We start from the raw sequence: 20,619 nt of genomic DNA on the forward strand, positions 1-20,619 counted from the left end.
CTAAATTATTCACCTCAAGGAACTAACTGCCCAGTTCAGCATCAGCCCATCACCCAGGAGATAATCCTTTCTTTCACATGCACAACATGTCATGTATCCCACCTTACTGGGGGAATACATGACATGTATCCCAGTACTTACTGGGGATTTGAGCAATTTATTTTGAAAATTGAGGCATGCACCAATCTCAGTGCTATCATTTTATGCAAGCTCACAGAAATAGTCAGACATCACCTATCCAAGCCCCAGAAAACAAAGGGCTCCATTTAGATGCCTGAACGCAGACATCTAGTGCCATTTGAGATGCCCTAAGGCACCCAAGATACACATGGGCTTGGCAGATATCACATAGGACCTATGGAAGCAGGAGCTGGAGACGTGGAGACCATGCAGCATACCCCAGGGTGTCTCTAATGGTACTCAATGCCAAAGCATAAGCAACTGAATTAAGTTCTAAAAATCTTGTTTATACTGTAGTCAGATGTATGTCTCCCATATCTAACAAACACGTATCTTGCAGAGCAGCTAAGCAGCAAAAGAGCTACAAAAGAATTGCATCCTTATTTCGGGTCTACTGAAATCTGGCAGAGCTTACAGGCTGTGTCAGCTTATTTTGTTATGAACATATAATGCTCACTGAACCCCATGAGCTGCTGTGATAACAATCTCTGCCAGCTTGCTGAATGGATTCCTTTCAGTTGCTGCCTCTGAAGTTATGTGGCTAGAATAGAGCTTCTGCAATATACCAATGCACCGGGAACACTGTTTTTTAGCTACGGGAGCAAGAGAGCTGTCTAAAAAGATTCATGAGCTCAGAATTGATTATCAGACCATGGGAGCAGAAGGTCATTGTGTCAAGGCTCCTGGCTACTGCAGTGAGAACATACTACTGGCTAATCCTCTTATAAACACGTGCACTTCAAACAAGGGAGAATACCTCTAATGATTTAAATCCAATTTTTATTAATTGGTGCACTGTTTATTATGACGAGGTTGTTATGGCACTACAGTCTTAACCGCGCTAGATGACAGAAGAAGAGTATACATGTCTTTCATCTGCAGTTAATAAATCTGGGATCCCATGAAGGCTGTGTATGTCTGTCTTGAATTCCAATCTCAGGATCCAGCATTAAACTATGTACCATAAGTATTTCCAGCAATTAGTGTTAAATGAGCATGACTAGATAGATTACTAATTTTCTGGACTATCAGCAAGGAGTACTGACAAGGTTTTTGCTTTAGAAGGAGTTACTTACAGTGAAACAATCTCTGCCCAGGTTAAATCTGAGAATATTCCTCCACACATTTTTTGCATAATCTAATTAATCTAATTAAGAGATCTAAGGGGTTAAAAATCAGAAAATATGACTTGTCTTTGGATTTTACTATTAAGGAATGTAATGAGAAACAGTTATTTGCATGTAACAGCATACACCTCCCTGTCCAATTTAGAACTATATGTCATTTTTCCATAACACGTACTTTAAACAGTTGCCATCCTTGAGCACAGGTTATGTGAGTGGATACTGCCATCTAGGCAGGCTTTGGGGAGCAGCACCTATTATAGAACATTAATTGTCTTTGCCAGGGAAAAATATTCTATTATGCAAAACGGAGGAGGAAGGAACATTTTTTATACTATTAAAAAATGACACATCACCACTCACTGAAAATACAAAACCTGCCCCTCCTCCAGATTGTAGTAGTCCACATTAAGAGCAAATATTTTCTACATGTTTATTAAGAAATATATTATTCTGTATTTCCATACATGCAACTTGAACTTAAGCTCTGCACTAAATTACAAACTGCTTTTATCTATGAAAACCGCAAATACAAAGTATATAGTATTAAGGCTATTAATTACCAAAGCACATTTTACTACAGCAGTACTATAATTGTATCTATTTTATATGCTTTGAAATACAGTAACAGTACATTTTTAGAAGACATTTACTAAAATATCTATTGATTTTCTACAAAGAGAGAAATAATTTTTAAAACCATTTTTCTTCATAAAATGAAAATAATTTCCATCCAGCACAAAAAATATAAAAACCATAATGCATCTATCTTATTTAAAACAATAAACAAATCCTATACACAGCATTTACAGGAGGTTAACAGACATAGGACTTGAGTAATAATGTCATTTTGATTAGAAACATTACAAATAGCTTCATTATCACTTATGAGATTCTGTAGAGAATGTATGAACTATGAATGCAGAATCTTACACAAAATGGTAGTAGGACCTGAAAAGATTATCATTTAGCACCTTCCATCCGTACAGGACCTTTAAACGTGGCTTTTTGAATTGAGTTCTGCTGGAGGGCAAGCATCACCCCACATTACAAACAACAAAACACGCTACAAGGATTGCTCCTGAGGTTTGGGCGCGTGAGATGAGTGTTGCCTAGGAGCCCTGAGAAGCACACCACTTTGAGATGCGGGCGCATGCACTTTGGCACCCATAAATCAAGGACATCATTGTCCCAAAGGCCAGATTTCCCTTGGATTTCAGTGGATCTGCTCAATTAACAACCTCCCAGATCATCAGAATGGGTGACACAGGGGCATGGCAGGGAATATCCGCTGACATTCAGAGTGAAGTTATCTTGAGCTTCCTCCCTGGCGTGTTTCAGCTGTCACCTTGAGGACTGCCCTGAGCAGGTTTGTGTACAAAGGTATTCTTTCTCCCTGAAAGATCCCCCTGAATAATAATGGAAGTGTGGTTATCTGGCTACTGGCATACATCTTCCCAACGCCTCCCCTTCTTCCCCCATATAATAAGAAGCAAAGCAGCATGAGATTGATTTGTACAGAGAGCAAAGCAACCAAAAAGACTAGGGACTGCTGAATTCACACTTAATTTAGGTGGTGGAAAAATGAGCAGAGCTGGTACCAAAGGAATTCAGTAATAAGCTTTGAAACTACTGTGCTGGAAGAAGATCTGCTGCCCTTTGAGCAGTCCTGGAATGTAGGACGAGAGGATAATTTTCACAACACCTTTGCTGTGTCCTTGGCTTGTCATATGGAAAAGAAGGGCATAATTAAAAATTAAGCAAATCTCCACTGAGCTCAGAAGCTCTCAGTCTGAAAGGCTGGACTCCTTTTTGCACTTAGGGATGTTCAGTGCCTTTTATATCAGCACAGGAAAAATAAACATTCAGGTTTAATTTTATAGTAGAGTCTTTTTGGTAATTTTGTATTTCTGTGTCCTCACCAAGAGAAAATGGTACGTACGCTGCCTCTTCTCCCACCACTGGCATGAATATGTCAGGGTACTGTTACCTTTTCTTGACAAACTGGCACATTTTGCACAACTGCTTAGCAGCAGACACATTCCATATCTAGAGGAAAAACAATTAAACAAAGATATTGCAGCAAAGATGTACCAATGGAGCCTCTCACCTATAGCAACAAAGCAAAAAATTCTCTCCTCCCTTCTCAAGAAAAATGGAGTTTTCATTTCCCTTGTAGAAAGGAAAATCAGTATTTGGGACTATTTTACATGAAGCCACTCAACTGAAAGACAGTTAATGACACTGGTTAAAGAAGGTCTCTGTCAGACCAGACGCACAAGCTGGTCTGGCTGGCTGAGGTTTATTTGGTTGAAAATACAGTCACATTCAAATAACTTCTTTGAGTTTTCCCAAAACAATAACAAAACCAAGAGACACATGTGCATAATATGTTTTATTGAATAAAATCCTGCTTCTAATATTTACACGGTGAAGTTTAGAGGTGTAACCTAGTGAAGCATGGCAGTGTATAACATTCATATGACATCTGGAATATCTTTAAATACATCTGAAACTACTTATTATAGCAATCACCTGCCCATCACTGATTTCGTAATTAAGGAAGATTTGAACTTTCTGAAGAATAGCCAAGATGAATATTAAGGATAGCTGAGTTCAGAGAAAACAGTCTGCTATGCAAATTCCAAACCCAAAAGATCTGAGTAAAGTGTCAAGAGTTTTGAAGGCAGCTTCTGTGTTTCCCTGTTGTTCTTCTCGTCTCTGCAGAAGAAGATGACAAAATAAATTACAAATCTTAAGTCTGAAAGTAATATCCACAACTTAAACACACAGTGCCCTCTGTGGTAATCTTACTTTTTAAATTTATAATGTCATCTTAACCTCAAGGTGTGTGAACTATAACAAAATACTTACTTATTATGTATTAAAAACTACATTAAATTTTTAAAGCTGCCAAGGTAGACACGCAGAAGTTAGAAATGCTGCAACTGATATCTAGTGTCAAGACAACACTAATTACCACCATTTACGCAACAACTTTGTGATGAAGTGTCTTCCATCCCACTCTAACATGTTAAGCAAAGGGTTATGTGTTGTTTTTTTAAAGCTCTACTAGATACACTATCACTCTACTATTACAGTGAAGAGGGGTCTTGTAAAAAAACTATAGTCAATACCTTTCCTATTTATAGGGTTTTTTAAAGATAATTTCATTATTCCTGATCTTGCATGAATTCTCAGCAAGGTCTGAATGCAAACATAGACTTGCAACAGCCATACTAACAGACTAACTCATAGCACTAGTAGACTGTTACCTTACATTTGGACTACTCGCTGGTTGTGAATAAGACATGATTCACTGGCCATTTGCATGATTTTTGCCATCCAGCAGGAAAACATTATAAACCAGGAATGTTGTGTTCTACTCAAGCCTCTGGAGGTTGTTTATTCTAGCGGGTTACAGACAGCGCATTATAAAAGGCAGGCAGTCTAGCCTGCCACATTTGGGATTCTGTGTTGAAAAAAACCTGGTTCTTAGTCTCAGGTTAAAAAGAAATGATCTTGCACAGTCTCTCATATTTTATTTACCAAACAGGGAGGGGAATTATATTTTTCCTGTGCCTCAAGTTAACCTGTATGAAGCCCTGCCTAATAACCAGAAGTGTAAAGAACAGACAATTACTAACCGAAGTATCTATCAAGTCCCTTCCTGTTTCCCAGCACAACTTACTGGTTGAGAAAGGGAAAGTATTGCTGTCATTTGCAAGTCTCTCTCAACTGGAGCACTGGTTCTGAGCAAACTGTATTGGATGTTGAAATACAACTTCAAATACATGCTTAGAAAGAAAAATAAATTTAAATCAACGCCCCCATCATCCCCTAACATCGCCTAACCTTCAAGCACCAAGATTAAACTTTCCATAAAATAGTTCCATAATGAAGTTCAGTGTGATAACTTTGTATTTTTAGAGACTAAATTTGTAATAGTAATGGTGTCTCTACATACACACACACACTCTCATGGAGGTAGACTGTCACCTGGCAGGGACAGCTATAAAATTTAGAATTTGACAAGAAAACAGAATATGCAAATGTGGTAGAAGAAGCTGCAAAAGGTAGCAGAAAAGCACTTGGCTATTTGCCATTTCTATGCTACAGCCACCTCTCAATATATTTGTGTATCACAAGTGTATATTTTATAAAATTTGTGGCTGTCGTCTTCTGTTTCTTCTTTTATCTCTCCCCCCTGCCCCCCAAATGAACAGCCAGACACCATTCCATCTATCCAAGAAAGGTATATCCATCCTAATCTCACTGCTTCTTTTCTCTTTATCTTTTTTCCAACTACAAAGAGTTATCTGGAACACAGCTGCCTACCTGGAAGCCATTTCTCTTATAGCTAACATAGCTATAAATTTTAATAGCTAAGAAGCTGCTGAAAGATACAGATTTTGCTGTTGCCTGTCTCATCAGTGAGGTATACAGTATGCATTGCCAAATGCTGTCTTTGACCAGGAAAACCATCTGTATTGTCAATCTCAAGATAAGCAACTACGCATGTGTGAGACACTGTCAACACAGGCTGAATAAAAACAAATGTACATTAAGATAATAAGGCTAAGTTTAGAAATGATTGACTGTAGCATCCAGCTTGAGACCCTGCATTAGCGTCAGACACAAAGTAGTAAGTTAATTCAGGTGCCTGAGCGGAACCTTTCTGGGTATGAGGTACATTTGTACACACAGCCAAACATATTTCAGGGAGGGTTTTGTTTGTTTGTTTTTTAAAGAAGATGTAGATTTATTCTTTGTTAAGTGAGAAATACTTACTTGTGTAAATAAGGACAGAAGGATTTCGACACACCAATAACTTAAATAAAAGCATACTGTAACTGGTAAAAATAAGTTTGGAGTTAGCATCCCCATGCTTTAATATAGATGCTGTTTCCAGATCTGAAGAGTACTTTCAAACAGTGGTAGACCATGAAACATTATACAACTTGGTGTTATCCAGTAATAAGGGGAGGGAATCATATCACTGCAGACTTTATGAAATGAAGTTGCAGGTAGCTTCTCACTCAAACTACAGAGATTTCAGGCCATGTTAGAAGGACAATCTGATATATACCATTGATATATTTGACAATTACCACTTGTTTTTTTCCCCACAGCCTGCCTGAAAGCAATAGATGAAGCAATTTCTAGTAAGTTGTTGATTAAGAGGGGAAAAGAAGAAGGTAGCCAGCCATACCACCAGGTTGTATCTAACAGAAATGACTTGAAACATAAGCCAAGCAACAAGTTAGCCAGCTTGGCCATTTCTGTAACTCAAAAGCCAACCTTACATCCCGCTTCACCATGAGGAACTGCTCGCTCCTCTGTCTCTCCAGCAGTAGGACAAAAAGGGGCGCAACTTTTCTAAGATCCAGAAGGCTATGGCTGTTCTCAAATCCACACAAACTGTAACACCATTTCTTAGAAAAGATATCCCTGTCTCCCTACACATGAGGTGGTTTGGAACACATTAACCTCATCAGTCCGGACCGATGGCAAATAACGTCACTAATAAGTGTTACACTGAGTACAAAAGGAAGCAAATGTAAAGCAATCCTTCCATTTCTCAGAAACGTAAGCATGCTACCGTATATGCAGACTCTGTGGAGTAGATGGCAGGATGGAGATCTACGACAACTGCTGTGTCCAGCACGTAAGACCAATTACTTACTATAGCACACAGAAAAATAAGGGAATACTCCCCTGAAATGTGCCTTACAACAAGGCACATTAAGGTTCTCTCTTAGAAAAACCTTTGAGCAGTTCATTCTGTAACACTAATACCTAGTCACACCAACCAAAAGACATGGTGTTATGGGCTCCACCATCCAGATGTTTTCTTAGACAAACCAGAAAGCAGAGTTTTCTGTGTCTTTACACTGCTTTCCAGACAGCCCCTAATAAACGGGCTCCTTGATATGCTAAATCCACGTATTCAGCTGGCCAATAACTTCCTCTGATATTTGTGTGTGGTGCAGCCCACAGGAAAAATGTAAATATGAATGCAGATGACTTTTCCACATTTTAGTCCATATTACCTTCACAGAAAGGTTTAGTGTGGACTTCCAGTGTGGAAACTGGATTGTGTGCAAATTCAATGCAATCTCAGAACCCACTTTTTTCTCCTCATACCTCCCTCACTTTACCATCCTATGGAGGAATGGGTGTTAAACTAAGTCTCTGAACTACCAAATGTCCTCAGTTTGTCCCCCTTTCCTTACACAGAGATAAGAATATTCAGCCCTTTGGTTTCCTTTGGAAAGGAACAGATTAGAGGCTACCTAGCATGGCCCTGTAACTCGCCTCAAAGATCAGATACAACCCATTCTCTTTAGGAAAGCTTCACTGACTTTAGTACAGAGGTGCAAAACAAAAAACAAAATAAGTCTTTAATAGGTTTACTTCAACTCAGATAAAAGGCAAGGACAACTGTCATGAAAAAGAGAGGGTTTACCACATACCCTACAAAAAAGATCACAACATTCTTCAGTTTTAATCCTAAGGAAATGCTCTGGTATGTCAATAACAGGTGATTTTGGAGAAATATTGTAAGTGGAACTACATTATTTTTCAGAGACACTGCCTCACTGGTAGTGTTCCCATTTCACATACAGACACTCCACTATCAGCTATCGAGGGGAAACAAAAAGAGTGAAATCCAAAGAGTCGTCCTGAAAGTAAGTACGCATATAAATGAGATTAACATTAAGGTATTGACAACCTTCTATCCCTGGCCCTAAATTTAATTCACAGCTTAACGTATAGGCAAAAAGGACACAAGAGGGCGCCCCTAATATAGGGCCCACCTTGGCCCTCCCGTCTTCAGTGTCAACAGCTAAAAATCCCCCAGCTGCCTATTACGGGATCTCCTTATTCCAAAGGAAAACAGGCCTGTTGTCTTCTTCTTCTCTTTTTAGTTCAGCGGTACAAGACCCATCAAGACTCAATCTCAAAAACTAGGATACCTGATTCACTTAATTAAAGGAACTAGAGAATACAATGCGTTGACACATTTCCTAACTATTAAACTTTGGTCATTAAACACCAGAAGTTCTCCCACAGCAACGCACAATACTAAGTCCTGGTTGGCCACTGCACAGTCTAATGCTACTTAGTATTATATTATGATGAAACAAAGACAACAGATGTTACAGACTGTGATTAATAGACATGTAAGAGAAATATATATTACTTCACAGACTTGGTGCCTGAAGGGCTCTGCAAACAGAAATCTTCAAGCATGACCAAATTACATAAAAGATTATAAAGAAAAATTATTTGTAGAATAAATATTAAATATAAGCCTTATAATTGTATTGGAACAGAACTGTAAGATACTACAGATACTTCATGTATTTTCAATGCTCTGTCTATGTTTGCAATGCAGTGCCTATATTCGGTGTAAATTGGGCCTTATCAGTACCTCACAGGATTACAGGCCACCCTGAAGAGTGAAAAATTATAAAATTTAACACAATGGTTTGCCTATGAAATAACTGTAAGTCTTCTAATATAGGTGAAAATATATTCTGTGCATTACTATTCCTTTCACCTTTCACTTTACATTCTTTTCACTTCTCAGGATACAGGAAATTTAATTTTCAGATTGATTAAGCAAGGTAATTAATTTTAAACACTGACTTCAATGGCACTACTTAAAAATATTCAGATGCCTTTAAGACTGAAGGCCCAAAGCCATAAGAGGCAATTCTTGTTATAAATAAATAAGTAAATAAAAGAGTAGTACTTTAGCCCCAAACCTTGCAATCACTCTGTCAGAATCCTGACAGGCAAACCGTCAGTATAAGACGTTATTTCTCACCTGTACTACTGCTCAGTAGTTAATCATTTTTCGAAGAGCATCATAGCATTTCCATTTGTCTGGGATGTAGAAAGGCTCAAAGATGTGAGGGAAAGGAGTGTCATAGCCACATACTCTTGAAATAGGAGCTTCTAAATTCAAAAAGCATTCCTCCTATTAACAGAAATACAGAATAAATGTTAGTGAGGCCATTATTTTCAGCAGTCTTGCATCACAAATTGAGGTCGAATGAACTTTGCCAGACTGACAGTCCTGGAAACTCAAACCTTCTATTTATATCACAGCATAAGTAGTCCAGACCAGAACAGTGCTTCCTTTTGCCCAAAGGTCCATATTAAAATAACAACTTGTATTAATGTTATTTTCATTTTCTACATGTGTGCTGCATTAAATCATAGGCAGGTTATATTTAGTACATCTGCTATACATCCAGACAAGTGCTGCCAAGAAACAAGTATTTTAGGAACAAAGGAGCAAGAGTTTCTTTCCTGTGCCACTTCTAAACATATAGAAAAATTACATAATCTAAGAGTGTGTGCTATTTGTTGGATACACGAACATCATATTCAAACTTCTTTGAGCCCTTAGATTATTACGATTCTGCCTGGGAAGCATTAAGCAGTTATGGAAATCATGAATTTGAACTCAAGTGGATTTGCATATCCAACCCTTGAGTCAAATCCATGCTCTACACAAAACCTCACAACTTGTGGTCTATTCGGAGATCAGATTTGGCAATGACTGTGAGAGTTTCATTACTCGATCTAGTAGGGCCCAAAATATTACAGATACACCATTTTAACCTAAAAGTAACCTGTGGAAATACGTGTAATGTACCAGCTTTAATAACCAAATAAATAGTGGGGTTTCAATCTTCCTACTCTCAAGTACCACAGTGATGGCATAGACCATGAAAATCTGCAACAAGTAGATGCAGAAATAACTTTGCCAGACCAAACTGATGTTGATGCTAATTCTCAGCTCCCTTTCTCCCCATATCTTTAGCATATGTATTTGCTTTCCAGAGCAGACAAATGAAGAGACAAAACATGTCTCCTCCCGGCCTCTCCTTTATGGACTGCAGCAACTGAGACATCCTGGCCAACTTCCCCTGTACTTGGCTCAGCAAAATAGAAAGTGAAGGATTATCTACCAGTTCTTTTCCACCAGGCCCACAAGGAAAACAGTCAAAGAGCTATGCTTTTCTGCAGCAAAGTGCTAAGTATTTTCTCAGACTGATGAACTGTTTTGAATGCACGTTGCCTTGCAGTGCATGGCAGCCTAACTCTAACCTACTGTGCTTTCTATACATCACAATATTTGGCAGCAGAGAAGGTACTCATAACACACTGAGATTATAACCTTTTGCTCCAGCTATCACTTCAGTGCATTGTGAAGTAGCATATACATGGAAGACAGATGGAACTAAAAAGTCCAAGAGGTTGTGTGATTGCATACAGTGTCATTACATTTAATAGTGAACTAATTCACCTAGAAAACTTCAGAGGCTGAATAGGTCTGAGGTAAAAATATATGCGAAAAATATAAAGATTTTTTTGAGCTCCATTTTCAGGCACTCCTTTGCTTTTCTTTGTAAAGTGAAAGATGCACATTAGTACAAAATGCTGGGAAGTAGAGTGTATTAAATCCTTTACCTGTCCATGAGGTAGATCGTGATGTCCTACCCCAATCTGTTGGCAAGGATATTTTTGATACTAATCAGTCCTTGGTTCCCATGTTGTGACTGCCCAATAAGACAAAGCAATAGCTTTCTGACCATCCCAAAATTGACTGCCCAGACCACCTGTGAAATTGCATTACACCAAAACATACAAGTATATTCTAGACCCACAAGCCTTCCAGTCTTGCATTGCTGTTTCCGAGTACCTGACACAGGACCACTACCTTGGAGAGACCTTTGGTTTGCGTCATAACCAGCTCTGTGATAACGGCTCATCCCAAATGAAGCGTGGAGAGAAAGTTCATTAGTTTCACTGAAAATATTTACTGCAATATTCCCCATACGTTGGGCATCTGTGCAGAGAGCAGCATTGCACCTTCAGCAGCCCAAGCAGCAGACAGAGAAATGTTAGCCGTAACTGGCAGGCAGGGTGCTATACTCCCCTGAATGAGCCCCCAGGCTTGGCTGTAAATATAAATCTCAGCCGGTAAACCCAAGCCATATAGAACAGTTGCAAGCATGTACATTTATTAATGCTATTGCTATTATGTTTAATTCAGAATAAAAATAAGTCATAGGACTTTCCAAAACTCCACTTAATATTTCTTTTGCCTCAGGGAGAACCCGAAACAGCTGTTACAAGCACCCCTTCTGTGGTTTTAAAACTCAGCAATTGCTTTCAGTTTGAGCATACCTCTATTGCTTTGAAACTTGTACAGCTTCCAGAGAATCACGTGGATTCCCTTGCCTCAGTGAGGAAGTCGGACAGTCAAGTTGGGATGAGCAGTGTTGTATTGTCAGATACCATCCAAGAATGACAACCCGATAAAGGTGGAAGAACTCTTAAGTCTGAGCTACTCTCTGTGTGCATGTGTACAAACGTAACTCTCTTACCATTATTTTTCTGGAGGTAAGGGGGTTTGTTTGCAGATTTTTAACTAAGTTATTGCACTGTATGCTCTGTCAGAGGCAGAAAAAGAGACCCAAGCCACCAGTCAAATCCATGAGGGAAATGTTCTACTTACACATTATCTGACTGAAGTCAATACAGTTTCATGAAGATTCACATCCAAGTGGCTCTGACTGTAATAGTGTCACACACAGAATTTCACATTGTAATAGTTTGTCATGGAAAAAGTAATCTTCCTAGCAAACTGATAAAATTTGTGTAACAATACACTGAATAAACCACTTAAAGTTTTTAGAGTACCATCATAGAATGGTTTGGGTTGGAAGGGACTGCCAAAGATCACCTAGTCCACCCACCCATTGTAAGATCATCTTACAATGTACTTTTTACCTTACCGGCCATACCTAAAGTCATAGGTAAATCCTATACACATGTATATGTTATTATGCAGGGGATTGTTAGGTTATTGATGCATACATTTTACAGATGCAGGTTTGGATCAGGTGATGTGTTGGTTATGGAACTTACTGGAGTAAGTCTCTCAATGTCAATGACCACAGTAACAACAGAAACACCGCAGACCTAGCAAAATTATGATGATTCAGTTGACATTATTTAATTTACAGATTTACTGACAGTATTTGCAAGAATATTGATAAGAGCAAATTGCAAAGAATAAAAGCTTTTAAGATTTTTTTTTTTTTAATAGAGTGGAAACAAAATCATAATCCAGAAGGCGGAGTATAAAGTTATCATCAGAATAAGGTATTTGACAACAATCAAGAAAATGCACTTTTACTTTACAGTGTAGAAGTATTGTAAAGAGACAAGAGTCTTGATCTTCCTAAGAGCTTGGCAAACATTTGACCTTGGCATCACGGTTCTCATTCAAAACATAATAAAGCTAATGTTTTTATTACTTTCTCCATGCTCACGGTAGGATAGCTAGATTTACTCACAGAATCACATTGATACTCCTGCCATATGCTAAGTATTTGGTCCTCAAAAAAACCCAAAAATTCACAAATCCACACATTTTACACATAAGCAGTCACAGAAAACAAGCTTAAGGAAATATCTTAATAAGATGATTTAGAGGGAAACTGTGTCTTTTATTTTTACAAATATGTAAGGTGGTTTGATAGAAGATACTACTACTTTACCAGCTGTGCTTTGGATACATCTAGGTATGCAGCAAGTCTTTTGTAGGACTGAGGTCTTTGCTTATAACGATCTATAATTAGGTTTGGAGCCAGTTTTGTTTAAAATACAACTAATAAAGTTTATGAGTTCATGGGGTTTTGATTTATCTCTGGAATCAGTTCTAATTTATGGGACAATATATTCAGTTGTGTCCTTTAAATCCAAATCAAACCAAACTTTTTCACAAAGTTACAGAACATGAAACTGCCTGCTTGATAGCATTAATTTAATAACTGCAATCTGAGCAAACAAGATTACATTCTTCATTAGAGGGCATTACACTTTCAAAAATCATAGTGTCAGCAAGATTTATATCCTAATATTAAAAAAATTATATAGTCTATGGATGTATTTCTAACTCATCTTCCCTTATGAGCTTGAAGAGCACTTAACTCAAGTGACCAGCCCACCAAATAGCCTATCTTACACAGATTCTTGGTCACACCTGCTGCTAAAAGGTAGACTGCAGGAGAAACAAGAGTCCACCTCATCCCAAATATGATACTGCCACATCTGCTGTACATATTGCTGTGCCTGACTTTTTGCACCTGTGCAGCCACATTGTAGAGAAACACGACTGAGAATATTAAATACACAATGTCCAGCTCTTTTTAAGACGAATTAGCAGACATCCATTGTACAAGCCTATCAAAACAAGTCTACTGCAGTATTTAAAAGAGTGATAGATCAAAATTTTAAATTAAGTGGATTTACTCCATACTACTTGGGCATATAAGGGCTGGTCCTGGCCCAAAGCACTCTTGCACAATAGGGGAATGGAAGCTTACAGGCCTCAGTAAGTCCCTGCATAGTTCAGAGAGACTGTTTAAACAATCTGACATCTTTCAAGGAAAGACCTTAGGAAAAAACTTAAAAATTAAATGGTTTTGGAAGTAAAGGAGTAGGCACGGGATTTCTGATTCAGTGTAAAATGTTTTAAATTCAGTTTTGAAAATCAGTATGAAAAAGTCATATTTATTTAGTAGAACATCCACTAACTTCCAAAATTCAACCGAAGTAAAAAATTATTGTTTTGTTAGGAAAAAAATGCTTATAAGGGAACAGATATAGTTATTAGTCTACTATAGCCAAATTGTCTTCATTTAAAAAAATTCAGACAAAGCATTAAATCATTGTTCTTCCTGCTTCCTAACTGCAGAGGTCAAATTCTGGCCTCAGATATTCAATATGACCTTTGCTAATTACCTTCATTTGCCTGAATTTCTCAAACACTCAAACACTCCTGGAAAATACATTATTATCTTCTATAAAGGCATTTTAATTGGTCACATTATTTCATCTCAACATGTGATGTTTAATACACTTTAGGAAGACTTTTCAAAACAACTTAAGAGCACAGGTCCCACTAAAATCCTGTTCTTGAAATTCATAGCAACCAGTTAAATGTATCACACACGCCACTTCAAAACAATCTTATGCCCTGATTTTTAGAATAGACGCTAAAACCAAGGACTTGCTAGATGTTCCATGATCATATTTGAAATGCATCCTCCAGTACTGGGTACACACCCTCTGTTTCCCCAAATTATAATATTCTAGTATGCTAATATTGAAAACTTTATCCAAGTTTATTTTAGCTTTATTTATGTGTATATTTTACTCCTATCAGAGATTAAGGTACTCATTGCTAAATCAGTGTTCTGAGTGTAAAACTTAAAACATGTACAACTGAGAATTGCAGGCATTTATAGAGATATACAATTGTACAAAAAGGATAAAATAAGAAAATAAATGCATTATTGGGCATTCCTGAAAGAAAACATTACTCATCCTTTTGCAACGTATAGAAAAATAAAAGCAATCTGGTCCGCAGTTTAGGGGAAGTGCTTTTAGGCATCTGGCCAATAAGAAAATAGTTAAAGACTTTATTGCTCCAGACCTTCCTTCCTCTGAAGGGAATCTCTATCATTCTATATTCATAGTAAACAAACCTCCATATGCAAACACTTTGGTAAGTACCAGTAAATGAGACTAATGTGTAGCTAGCAAGACAGACAATTCCGAACTGATACTTTTCCCCTTAATTATCCTATTTTGGTCTTATTCTCTTTACTTCCATATCTTTTGGATCTATTTCATTTTTCCCCTCTGACTGACATGGATTAAACTCAGTAAAAAGGAAATATTTTTTTATTTTTAAATTCTACTACTCTTTAGAATACTCCCTAAGGTAAGAAAACTTTCCTTTAAAAATCAATTATTTCTGCAACATTTTATGTCCCGGGGGTGTCTCCCATGCTATTCTTATTTTGCAACACCAGAGGTACTCAAAAAAATTAACAGCTACAAGAATATCACATGACTACAGAGTTGCTATATGAGAACACTGATTTTATAACTCCTTTTTTCAGTACAGGAATTTACTTTCTGTAGGATGACAAACAAAAAGTTGATTTTAAAGACTAATATGAATAGGCAGAGTTTGATAGAAATTTTAATATTTCTTTTGGTATTATAGCTGTTATAATAAAAAGAAGACTAAACATAAGGTTACGATCCATCACACAAGGCAAACTGTAGGAACATTTTTCATACAAGACTACTTATTTTTCTGCTGACAATAACTACAAGATTTAGACCCAGGAACCCAGTGACTAGTTGCAAAGTTTTAATTCAGTTGTGGTTTCTGTCAGTTAGAACTCTGAATTTTGCCATCTCATCTATAGATTATAAAATTTAAAAACCCCACATACATATTTGAAGAACTTTTCAGAAAAAAAATGCTTATCACATTAGAGTTTCACATTCTGTTCTGATATTTTTAGTCTGATTTATTTATGCTGTTGTCATAAATTAAAGTGTGGGGCTCAAACAGTTAAGAAAACTTTGTAGATGACTGTTACATTTATATTATCTATTACTTTCCCATATGGATTTTCAGCTGTGAATTACCTACTATTGTAAGAATGAGATGAATCCTACTATAGGTTAATAATGAGCACGATGATCTCATTTACAACAAAAACTATTTTTTAAGTCAAAGCTTAGATCAAGATTTTCAAAAGCAGTTTTCCAAAGAGGTAGTCGATCAAATCCCATTTTAAAAAAGGTGGATTTCATGCAATAAAGCTGACACTAAATACAGATTAAAGGTCTTTTTCTTTGGTTTCTACTTAAAAAAAAGTCTAATTTGAACAGTTTACAATAACAGAAAAGTCAAGCATCTGCAGTTTTCATGTCTCACAACTGTAGTACAGTACTTTCCTTGACAGTTGCAAGCACCAAATGATATAAATTTTAAACATAATTTGCTTTGACAACATATATGTTACATTCTTACGAATAGTCACTTCTATGAGCTACATAAGTACTATACACCCATGAGATATTTTCAAGTTGAGAGAGATATATATCTATCTTTTTTGTAGAGGGAACATTTTTTTCCAACAGCTTAGCCATTTTCATCTTAAAATACTTTTATAAATCTCTTCCTGACAGTTACAATAGTGATACAATTTTTCCTCAGAGAACTCTGCAGTTATATGTTATAAACATTTAACTTCTAGCAGTTTTCTCCTTTTTGAGATCACTTTAAAACAATCCTTTTATAACTTAGCACAGCTTGTAATGATGCATTTTATTTGTTACCAATTCTTTGAATTTACATAATTAATATTTTGTCAAATACAGAGAAATAGTTCACTGCTAAAATTATTTCTCTTATGATAGCCAAACAGATAGTATTTTTACTTACAAAATACATCAGCAATTAAAAAATAAAGAAGCACTTAGGGGGAAAAAGTCTGTTCTGTGTAATTCATTGGCTTGTTACCATTAACAAGCAATTAATGGTAAATATTGCCTTTATAGAAATGAATCACGTAAAACAGTATTTATAGATGAAGTCAAATTTACTATAGAAAAGATAAAGTATTGTAACATAACATGTCCAAAATTATTTCCAAATAATTCACATCCCTCTTAAATCCGTCATGCTAAAATAAGAATTTACTTCAACTATTTTTAATCATGAGCATTTAATCTATTAGCAGTGAATATATGTCTGACCACAGCACTTTTAGTATCCAGACATATACAACACAGTGCAACATTTTAAAAGTAATACTTAATCTTGCTTTAATACTTACTTTTAATACTTAAACCTTTTTTAAATTATCTATGAGATGTTGCATTATGATACTCATCTCAAAAAAAAAAGTTTGATATATGAATTCTCTGTACTAGTATCTTTACTAGAAAAGAACGGGAGTGCATATGTGCTTTAAATGTTGTCTTCATCAAAAGAAACACATAGGATTGGGTGGGGAGGAGGGTGACAGTTAATATAAATCCCTTCTATATGACACACACACACACTTTTAGAAAACATATTTCTACTATATACCATATACCTAAAAGGTTTCCCAATAAATGTTCAAGGAATTTGAACAAAAAGATGTTTAAATTGCAAGCAATGTAAAATGAAAATAATACAAGCAGAAGTAACCCAGACTTGTAAGAATACAAACATTCCTATGTATTAAATATTTTTTAAACTGCTCTCTTCAGGCAGGACAGAATTTTTGGTGCTATGGCCATAACTGCAATCCTACAAGATGATGTTAGGTCACTATAGCAACTATGGGGTGCCTATGCACCACCAGCAGCCTTGCAAGCCAATGCTGTTAATATGGGCTCTTTTTCTATTATGTGGAAATAAAGAATCCACAAGTTGATTGAAATATTAAATGAACATTTTCTGAAAAACCAGTATCTAGAGCATCCCATATGTTATTTTTCTGTAATCCTGGATACTTTGTTGACTTTCATTGCAGGTATGTATTTGCATGTTTTGCTCCTGGCACATCACTAGCTGATGAAAATAATGACACTGAAAGGATGTTTTAATTCAAGTCACTGAAAAACGTTTATGTTGCATATTTTTCCAGACCACTTGCAATTTCTTTATATTAAAAAATAACCAATTTACTCTTTTAAGCTCGTTACTTCCATTTCACAGAAAGGAATGTGCATAATTAGACAAGTGAGGATAATGTTGTCTTTGTTGTCACTTGTACCTCTGGGAGCTGTAAACACTCCGAAAGAGGATTTGACGAGAAATTCAGGACAGACTCCTCGCTATGAGCTGGATTTCGTTTTTAAAATCCACATGCATTGTTTTTGGGGAGTCATACCTTTTGTACCTCACTTACACTGCAATGAACTGCTTACAGGCAGAATAACAGAACTGCTTACAGTCAGAATAACATTACTGCTTATGAAATATTCACGGTGAATTTAAAACGTTCTGCAATTTCCAAGAGGGATGACTGACACTAACTTCTCCAGTTTCAATATTTTGTGGCTGACAGGAGACACAAAGTGACACGTTTATCTATCTTAGATTTTACAGATGGTCTCATCACTGTTCATTTACATAACATAACCCCGTTATACATTGAAGACTTTTATATGGACTCAAGAATATTTTATTTCTTACTTATTTTACATCTCCTTTAAGCTTCATTAGTTGCATTGCTTAAGACAACACCAGCTGTCTTAGCAATGGCTGCCTGATGCAGTTAAGTTCTCATCCATACACGGGTTTGAAGATTGCCTTCAAACTTCATTTTGGCTAGCTTCACAAATGAACAGAACAATCTTCAACAACCCAATGCAAGACTGATATTGTTTGTTAAACTCTCTTTATCAATCAAGTTTACAACACAACCACTCCAACAAACATTCATGGCAACAGCATTAACTTGAAGCTGTTGGGATTGGAGCCTTGGTCAGTGGCTTAGTTGTCTTGGTGGTAGAACTGCACAAAAAAATCAGCACTGCATTCCCAAGGTATTTACAAAACAAAAAACACCCACAAAACAAACAAAAAACCCCTTCTGTTTATGTCAAACAGCTTATCCTTCCCACAAGAGGGGGCAAACGAATAAAAAGTAATTTTCATTTCTTCCCATCCCATCCTACATTTTATGCAAAAAGGCTAAGACTTGCCATGGAAATTTTACACAATTTAAATCCAACCTGGTAGAGTCCAGAACTAGACTAGAAATATATTCAATTCAGAATGACACACTGACAGAAATTAAGTTCTTCCCAGTAAATTTATAATTTGCATTGTTTAGGGCACGAGGTGCAGCAGCCAGCATGATTCTTCTCCACAAAATAAATGGCACAAGATGGATATGCTTGAGAGGATGTAACAGGACTTCAGGTTGCTAGAATACGCTCCTGCCTTAAATGAACCGTAACAACGCTCTTTGCCAAGTAGGTTTTTCTGACATTTAGTTGTAATCCACTTGATGATCACTTCCCATCTTTTCACTACAAGTACTAGAAATACTATTTTTTCCTAGGCAATTATTGCTACACCATATCTGAAACAATCTAAGGTCTTTCCTACAAATTCCATATGCTATACATTATATACCCAAAATATGACAAAATTGTTCAAATAGAAGTTATTTATTCTGTAGAGGAGCAAACAACTTTACAGCATGTTCACTACAAATTATGTTGTTCTATAGGGTATTCCAAGTTTACTGTGTACTTTCTTGAAGTGTTAATTATGAATACTTGCACCGGGACCCACATATTTTCTAAAAGCATGCCCTAAGCCCCACAGACAGTTAGAATGACTTCCCAGGCCCACGAGTATCTGAAGATACTTGTTTTATTTAGTTACTTGGCATTACTAATTCATCTGTTCAGTCAATGATCCTGCAAACTGTTACACATACGTTAACACAGGTGAAAAACACAAGTGAAAGCAATGGAGCTGAAGTGCCTGCATAAAATTATTCTTATGTGAAAACATTTGCACATCACGTCATTTTTCCGCATGAATGAGCAATATAATGAACATTTGTTAAGCTTTTAAAGTGAGGATCATCCTCTTTCTAATTACATCCTACACCTTTTAATTGCAAAGCTAGAAATATCCTACCAATATAATCAGATTTTATGCTTTTAGATCATCATTTATCACCTACCATTCTAATTACTTATTTAAGTATTTTGCAAAAACATCTCCTGGTTAAGCTCAGCATGCCAGAAGTGACTGGAAGGATTTTCTGCTAAGAGTTTTAATAGCCAGTGAGTGGTATTTTTATTTTTACAGCTGTTTAGGCAGCTGAGAGATTCTTGCAAAGACAGCCTTGTCAATCTATGTATCTATCTGGCACAGTAAAATCCACATAGAAATACTTCACTCAACACACATTAATGACATTCAAAGGAAATGCAATTTCAACTGCTGTTATTAAACAATTTAAAACAGCGTATTTCCCATTTTATACTGAAGCATTTGCATTTTGGGACAGCACGGTGAGACCGATGCTGTCACTCTGACTGACCGGCACCAAACACTTCTCCAGTGCAAACCCACAGCTTGGCCAGGCAGCCAGGGAGAGGCAAGTACAAAGGAAATATCTCGTCCACCCATGAAAAGGTTGGGGCTTACCTAGTACTTTTCCACAGCGTTTTTTAACATTATCGTCTTTGTAAAACAGACCCAGAGCAGGGGGGAAATATTAGATTACTTGAAACAGATGTATAAGGAATTTTATAGTGTATTCTTTAAACGAAGCTGCCATTTTACTTACGTATTTAATTTATAGAAAGCGGCTTGATGATTCAAACCCACAGGCAGAAGAATTCTAGTGCAAAGCATCAACTCATATATTAAATATCCTCTCATATAATG

The 20,619-nt window shown here is 36.6% G+C and overlaps 1 protein-coding gene across 3 annotated transcripts in view; it reads right to left on the bottom strand.

Annotated features, from left to right (window-relative positions):
* Positions 1–3,686: 3,686 nt before the first annotated feature.
* Positions 3,687–20,619, bottom strand: part of BCKDHB (branched chain keto acid dehydrogenase E1 subunit beta) — a 140,336-nt gene continuing 123,403 nt past the window's right edge. For all 3 annotated transcript variants that reach the window (XM_050894644.1, XM_050894641.1, XM_050894642.1), the window contains 2 exons: positions 9,142–9,294; positions 3,687–4,025 (listed from right to left, as the gene is read on the bottom strand). In XM_050894644.1, the coding sequence (XP_050750601.1) occupies positions 9,154–9,294 (141 nt within the window). In that variant the 3' untranslated portion in view covers positions 3,687–4,025; positions 9,142–9,153. The remainder of the gene's footprint in view (positions 4,026–9,141; positions 9,295–20,619) is intronic.

The sequence above is a fragment of the Gymnogyps californianus genome, chromosome 3, assembly GCF_018139145.2.
Source record: "Gymnogyps californianus isolate 813 chromosome 3, ASM1813914v2, whole genome shotgun sequence".
Taxonomy (NCBI): Eukaryota; Metazoa; Chordata; class Aves; order Accipitriformes; family Cathartidae; genus Gymnogyps; species Gymnogyps californianus.